General features: G+C 44.9%; 1 protein-coding gene across 2 annotated transcripts in view; it reads right to left on the bottom strand.

Moving 5' to 3' along the window:
- The window catches only part of gucy1b1 (guanylate cyclase 1 soluble subunit beta 1), a 22,775-nt gene that overhangs the window by 12,940 nt on the left and 2,335 nt on the right, over positions 1-7,500 (bottom strand). For both annotated transcript variants that reach the window (XR_014554833.1, XM_083692609.1), the window contains exons 3-5: positions 4,864-4,964; positions 3,299-3,417; positions 13-216 (exon numbers count right to left, since the gene is read on the bottom strand). Coding sequence is in view for 1 of the 2 variants with exons in the window: in XM_083692609.1 (XP_083548735.1) it covers positions 13-216; positions 3,299-3,417; positions 4,864-4,964 (424 nt within the window). In the remaining variant the exon portion in view is untranslated. The remainder of the gene's footprint in view (positions 1-12; positions 217-3,298; positions 3,418-4,863; positions 4,965-7,500) is intronic.

Here is a 7,500-nt window from a genome sequence, read left to right as displayed (position 1 = left end):
TGTGTGAGAGACCTTCATCTCGATCTCCGTCCCATGGATCTGCTGGGCGACGGTCTTGATGATGCCGATGACGATGTCCTGAAGCCCCTCCCTCTCAGAGTAGTAGTGGAGGATCAGCTTGTTGCCCTTCTCCCTCTCAGCGTCCGTGCAGCGGAAGGAGGGCGCCCTCATCCCCGGGTAGATGGTCCCCAGGTGGTCATGGAGCGCATCCAAGTTCTACGAGGTAGGGATAGGGGTTGGGGTTGGGGTTAGGGTTAGGGTTTGGGTTGGGGTCAGGGTTAGGGTTGGGGTTGGGGTTGGGGTTGGGGTCGGGGTTGGGGTCAGGGTTGGGGTTAAGGGTCAGGGTTAGGGTTGGGGTTAGGGTGACCAGAGACACTGGTCATCACTGTGTTCCTATAACTGTGTAAATACTAATGAGTATTTACGCCCCAGTTTGCATACCACCCCAATAGACCCACAGATGATGCCATCGCCTATCCCCTACATACTGCCCTATGCCCTACATACTGCCCTATGCCCTACATACTGCCCTATGCCCTACATACTGCCCTATCCCCTACATACTGCCCTATGCCCTACATACTGCCCTATGCCCTACATACTGCCCTATCCCCTACATACTGCCCTATGCCCTACATACTGCCCTATGCCCTACAGACTGCCCTATGCCCTACATACTGCTCTATGCCCTACATACTGCCCTATGCCCTACATACTGCCCTATGCCCTACATACTGCTCTATGCCCTACATACTGCCCTATGCCCTACATACTGCCCTATGCCCTACATACTGCCCTATGCCCTACATACTGCCCTATCCCCTACATACTGCCCTATGCCTTACATACTGCCCTATGCCCTACATACTGCCCTATCCCCTACATACTGCCCTATATACTGCCCTATGCCCTACATACTGCTCTATGCCCTACATACTGCCCTATCCCCTACATACTGCCCTATGCCCTACATACTGCCCTATGCCCTACATACTGCCCTATCCCATGTGGACACCTATGTGAGAAGGTTGTTGACTGACGACAGCTCAGCATTCAACCCCATTGTCCCATCCAAGCTCAGGGCCCTGGGTCTCAACACCTCCCTGTGGAACTGGATCCTGGACTTTTCTGCCCCGTTTAACGCCTTAGAATTAAGATTAGATCTAATCCTCGGTATTCAAGAGAACTCTTAGATCTCCTTCTGTTGAGAAACCAGGCCTGGGCCAAAGCTACAAACACAGACTCAGTTGCTGATTGGCTGATTTTCAGACAACTGAGGAATAGATGATGTACCTCATCAATGAAGAAGCTAAATCAAGCTGCTTCCTAAGTGTGAAGTCGGATTCTGCTGGTGATCCTACAACATTCTGGAAAACAATTAACGCCCTGAAACGTTGAACTTCCTCTTCCTCCCTACCTAAAGAAGTTTTGTCAGACTCTGGCCTTTACAGAGAACATTGAGATAAGTAATGTCTTTAAACAGCATTTTATCTCAGGAGGCTTTTTAATTGAGAGACATGGTGGTGTGGCTGGCCCTGGTCAGAGGGTTAACCCTAACCCATGGGAGATCAGTCAACCACTAGAGAATCTTTGTTCTCATTTCAACCATTTTCTACTTGTGATGTACTAGATTCCCTTCTTAAAATGTATGTTAAAAAATCCATTCTTTTGGTAGATGTCATCTCCCAGAATGCAGCAGCCACGACTCTTAAACCTGTGGATGCCGTCTACCATAGGGTTAGGCTAACCCTAACCCTAACCCGTCTACCATAGGGTTAGGCTAACCCTAACCCTAACCCTAACCCGTCTACCATAGGGTTAGGCTAACCCTAACCCTAACCCGTCTACCATAGGGTTAGGCTAACCCTAACCCTAACCCTAACCCGTCTACCATAGGGTTAGGCTAACCCTAACCCTAACCCGTCTACCATAGGGTTAGGCTAACCCTAACCCTAACCCTAACCCGTCTACCATAGGGTTAGGCTAACCCTAACCCTAACCCTAACCCGTCTACCATAGGGTTAGGCTAACCCTAACCCTAACCCTAACCCGTCTACCATAAGGTTAGGCTAACCCTAACCCTACCCCTAACCCGTCTACCATAGGGTTAGGCTAACCCTAACCCTAACCCTAACCCGTCTACCATAGGGTTAGGCTAACCCTAACCCTAACCCGTCTACCATAGGGTTAGGCTAACCCTAACCCTAACCCTAACCCGTCTACCATAGGGTTAGGCTAACCCTAACCCTAACCCTAACCCGTCTACCATAGGGTTAGGCTAACCCTAACCCTAACCCGTCTACCATAGGGTTAGGCTAACCCTAACCCATAGCGGCCTTCACTTTATCACAGGTGATGGTTTTAATACTCATCATTGCATCCTTTATCAGATCTCTTCATTACTCCCTTTTTGTGTATAAAGCCTTACTGCATAAACTCGGCTGACCTAACTTCATTATTAAAATTCAAGAACATAAATTACCGAACACGTTCTCAGAGTTGGTTAACTCTTGAGGTTCCTTGGGTCTCCACCAAATTGGATAAATCCGCACCTAACTGCTGGTACAATCTACAGAAGAAAATTCAGTTGGATTTTCTGGTGCCGCTTGGGTAATTCAGGGTGTTAATTGAGGACCTCCTTGGTGAAAGATGTGATTGTTTGTCCTGATATATTGTGGTTTTATATGATGTACTGATTTCTGTATTGAACTGTGTTGTATTTGGTTATTGTGTAAATATTGTGGACATGGTGCACCTGCAGAAGAGTCCTTGGTCTCAGTGTGTTTCCCCTGCATAAATAAAGGTTAAATACATTTAAAAGTAATTGATTGCTGCATTAACTGATAGCTGTAATTGATAGCTGTAATAATTGGCACAGTCCAATTTTGTTTCAGTTATTGGTATTAACAGCCAGAGAGCACAGCTCATCAACTTGCTGTTTAGAGCAATTCCCCAAAATGTCCCGTTTTCATGAAATGATAAAACACTGATGGAATCATTAACTGCAGCTACACACCTCCCCATTGACTATGGTCGTCAGATGGATGTACAACTTGCTACATTAGTTTGGCTTCAAATAGAATATAAATGGTAAGTTATAACAAATAGAATATAAAGTTCTATTCTATTTACAAATATGAAAACAGCTTGAATGAGACACGCTGTGTCCTAACCCACACTGTGTCCTAACCCACGTTACACCGTTCCTGTATGAGGTCAATATTACACCTGTTATTACACCTGTCATTACACCTGTTAGTACACCTGTTAGTACACCTGTTATTACACCTGTTAGTACCTGGAGGAACTCTCTGACGTTGGACCCCAGAACCCGCAGGATGGTGTCGTAACCTGACTCCTGGCAGAACTCAAAAAACATCTTCCCAAACATCTGCAGAATGTCCCCGGCCTCGATCTCTGGGGGGTAAAACACACATAATAATAATAATAATAATAATAATAATAATAATTTAATAAGCCATATAATGTGGTAAGCAGAGTTTGGGTTATAATTATTCCCCTATCTTCTTCAGTTGTCCTTCCCCCGATATGACAAATGGCTATGAGCTCTCTGAAGTGTCAAACTGATTCTGATTGGTCTCCTTTGGTCTCCTTGCAAAACAGCTCCTAGTAGTCCTCCTAGTCTACATCACAGGGGCAAAGGGATACATTATTTCTCTTTCCTGTGTCCTGTTTCTCATCATGTTGTCAGTAGCATTGTTCTGAATGACCTGTGGTGATTGTCTGTCTCTCTCTGTCTCAGAATGTAACATCTCTCTATGAAGTATTGGCCTTGTAATAGTTGTATAAGTATACCGTATTATTAAAGCCTCATTTGATTCATTCTACTTGACGTTTCTTACACTAAATCAGCACAAACTCAACAACTCTTTGCACACAGTGATAATTACATTGGAGTCAGATTATCAATATTAGATACTCTTTGCTATTAACAAAATATAGCCAAAAGTCTCTGCCAAACCTTTGTGTGGAAACTGATATTATTATATAATGCTCTACAATACAGTGAGTTGTTCTATTTGTCTATTTATTAGGGTACACAGCTTGACTCCTTTTATCTACGCTTCATCTGGGCGGGTTAGAGGCAGTCAGGCAGGGTTAGAGGCAGTCAGGCAGGGTTAGGACGGGTTAGAGGCAGTCAGGCAGGGTTAGAGGCAGTCAGGCAGGGTTAGGACGGGTTAGAGGCAGTCAGGCAGGGTTAGGACGGGTTAGAGGCAGTCAGGGAGCTCTGGGGGTTAGGGTTAGGGTTAGGACTAGAGGTAGGGTTAGGGTTAGGACTAGGGGTAGGACTAGGGTTAGAGGGTCACGGCTTTTCACTGTCCTGGCGCCCTGCTGGTGGGAGGAGCTTCTCACCGTTGTCATGACTGCAGAGTCACTACCGATCTTCCACCGTAGATTGAAGACCTATCTCTTCACCCCCGCTACCCCCCTGTACTAACCCTAACCCCTGTACTAACCCTAACCCTAAAGACCTCTTCACCCCCACTAGCCCCCTGTACTAACCCTAACCCTAAAGACCTCCTCACCTCCACTATCCCCCTGTACTAACCCTAACCCTAAAGACCTCTTCACCCCTACTACCCCCCTGTACTAACCCTAACCCCTAACCCTGGTCCTAGCATAGATTACTTTATCTTATGATGACTGATGGATAGATGATTAACTTATTTAAACAAATGGATTTGTTGTAAGTCGCTTTGGATAAAGGCGTCATAGATGTAAATGTAAATGTAGAAGCAGCAAGGGGGCTCTGGGGGTTGGGGTTAGGGTTGGGTTAGAGTTAGGACTCGGGTTGGGACTAGGATTAGGGTTAGGACTAGGGTTTGGGTTAGGGTGACCTACTGAGGACTTTACTGGCTGCAGCCACCAGGTCGTACGTCTTGGCGTCTTCATAGATGATTCTGACCAGGAACTGCCCCTCCACGTCCAGCTGGGCCTCCTTCCTGCACAGACGCAACAAACACTGTTATTAACCTTCATAATACTGTTATTAACCTTCATAACATGCTATTAACATTCATAACACTGTTATTCACCTTCATAACATGCTATGAACCTTCATAACACTGTTATTAACCTTCATAACATGTTATTAACCTTCATAACACGTTATTAACCTTCATAACACAGCTTGAGTGTGAGGGTGAGGATGGTGAGAAGTGGAGGTATACTGTGTAACATTATTCTGGAACATCAAATTCCCGAGGGTTAGGGTTACAGGGTTAGGGTTAGAGGGTTAGAGTTCCCGAGGGTTAGGGTTAGGCTTAGGGTTGGGGTTAGGGTTAGGGTTAGAGTTCTGAGGGCATTTTGAAAGAGTTTAGTGCTGCCTTGCTGCACAGGCTTCTTGTCTGGAAGACTCTGTGTTGTTCTAACATCCTCTGTGACGTGTTAGGGTTAGAGGCAGAGCCTGGTCTAGGGTTAGGTGACCCAGTCTGTCTCTAACCGTAACCAAGGCTCTGCCCTAGACTAAACCAGGCTGTCTCTAACCTGAACCCTAACCCTAACCCAGGCTCTGCCCTAGACTAAACCAGGCTGTCTCTAACCTGAACCCTAACCCTAACCCAGGCTCTGCCCTAGACTAAACCAGGCTGTCTCTAACCTGAACCCTAACCCTAACCCAGCCCTAACCCTAACCCAGGCTGTCTCTAACCTGAACCCTAACCCAGCCCTAACCCTAACCCAGCCCTAACCTCAGAGCCTGGTCTGCATCATAAACAGAATCTATTTTTGGAAGTTACAATGAGAGCATGTGTTTATTGGACCAATCAGCAGGCAGCTTGATGAGGTCAGGGTGACAGGATTCCACCCCTGATTGGCTCTACTGGCTGAAAACCAAAACATGTTCCAGCTGTCCAAACACTGCAGGGTCCGTCAGGGCGGGGGAGGCACGGGGGAGGCACAGGGGGAGGCACGCAGGGAAGCACAGACCCATAGTTCATCTGAGACAGCGGTAACATCCAGATGAAGACGGGCTCAAGCTTTTCTCAGAGTTAAAAAGGTGCAGATTGGATGTAGATATACAGGTAACTTTCACTTGTTGTGATGCCATTTCAATGAAGTGAAAAAGCATAAAAGATCAGTTCTTGGTTCAGACCACAGAGCTGGATCCAGAGTATGGACTTGCTCTGCTGCCTGATTACTCCAAGTAAAAGATTCCTTAAACACACAAGTTGTCACTGTCCTTTATTTTCTTACAAGGTGTACAGGTATACAGGTATATACACTCACCAAACACTTTATTAGAACACTATACTAATACTGGGTAGGGCCTCCCTTTGCTCTCAAAACAGCCTCAATTCTTCATGGCATTGATTCCACAAGATGTTGGAAACATTCCTTTGAGATTCTGGTCCATGATCACATGATTGCATCACGCAATTTCTGCAGATCTTTCAAGCAGTGAATCTCCCGTTCTACCACATCCCAAAGGTGTTCTATTGGATTCAGATCCGGTGACTGGGAAGGCCAATGAAGAACACTGAACTCATTGTCATGTTCATGAAACCAGTTTGAGATGATTTTTGCTTTGTGACATGGTGCATTATCATGCTGGAAGGAGCCATTAGAAGATGGGTCAATAGGCTGTGGCATTCAAGAGATGATTGGTTGGTATTAACAGGCCCAAAGTGTGCTAAGAAAACATTCCCCACACCATTCCACCACCTCCACCATGAGAAGGTGTACAGGTGTTCCTCCACCTCCACCATGAGAAGGTGTACAGGTGTTCCTCCACCTCCACCATGAGAAGGTGTACAGGTGCCCCTGATAAAGTGCTCTGTGAGTGTAGATATACAGGTATACAGATAAACAGGTATATTGTTAAATAGATATATAGATATACAGGTATGTAGATATACAGGGCCTTCGGAAAGTATTCAGACCCCTTTACTTTTTCCACATTTTGTTGTGTTGTAGACTCAATTTCAAATGGATTAAATTAAAAGAATTTGCCATCAATCCACACACAATACCCCAGAACGACAAAGTGAAAACAGGTTTTTAGAAATCAGTAAATTTATTAACATTGAAATCCAGAAATACCTCATGTACAGAAGTATTCAGACCCTTTGCTATGACACTCTTAAAATGAGCTAAATTGCAAAAATGTCATCAAGAAATCACTCAATAAGTTGAATTGAGTCCATCTTAATGCAAAGATAAAAGTGGAATTAATATTTGTTTTTTATAGGGTCTCTGATTTGCATAGGAATCAATTATACACTGTGTAGATGAGGATGTCACTACCAACTCATAATTCATCATTTTCTCTTGATCCTGACACAAATACAGAAATAGCTCATGCACATAGACAGCTAAAATGCAAAAATGTCATCAACAAATCACTCAGTAAGTTGAATTGAGTCCATCTTAATGCAAGGATAACAGTTGTAATCTTTGTTTTTATAGGGTCTCTGTTTTGCATAGAAATCAATTACACACGGAAAGTATTCAGACCCCTTCACCTTTTCCACATTTTGT

Source organism: Argentina silus (genome assembly GCF_951799395.1).
Source record: "Argentina silus genome assembly, chromosome: 21".
NCBI classification, from domain to species: domain Eukaryota; kingdom Metazoa; phylum Chordata; class Actinopteri; order Argentiniformes; family Argentinidae; genus Argentina; species Argentina silus.
The sequence above is the reverse complement of the archived record's forward strand: the minus strand, read 5'-3'. Positions and strand labels throughout refer to the sequence as shown.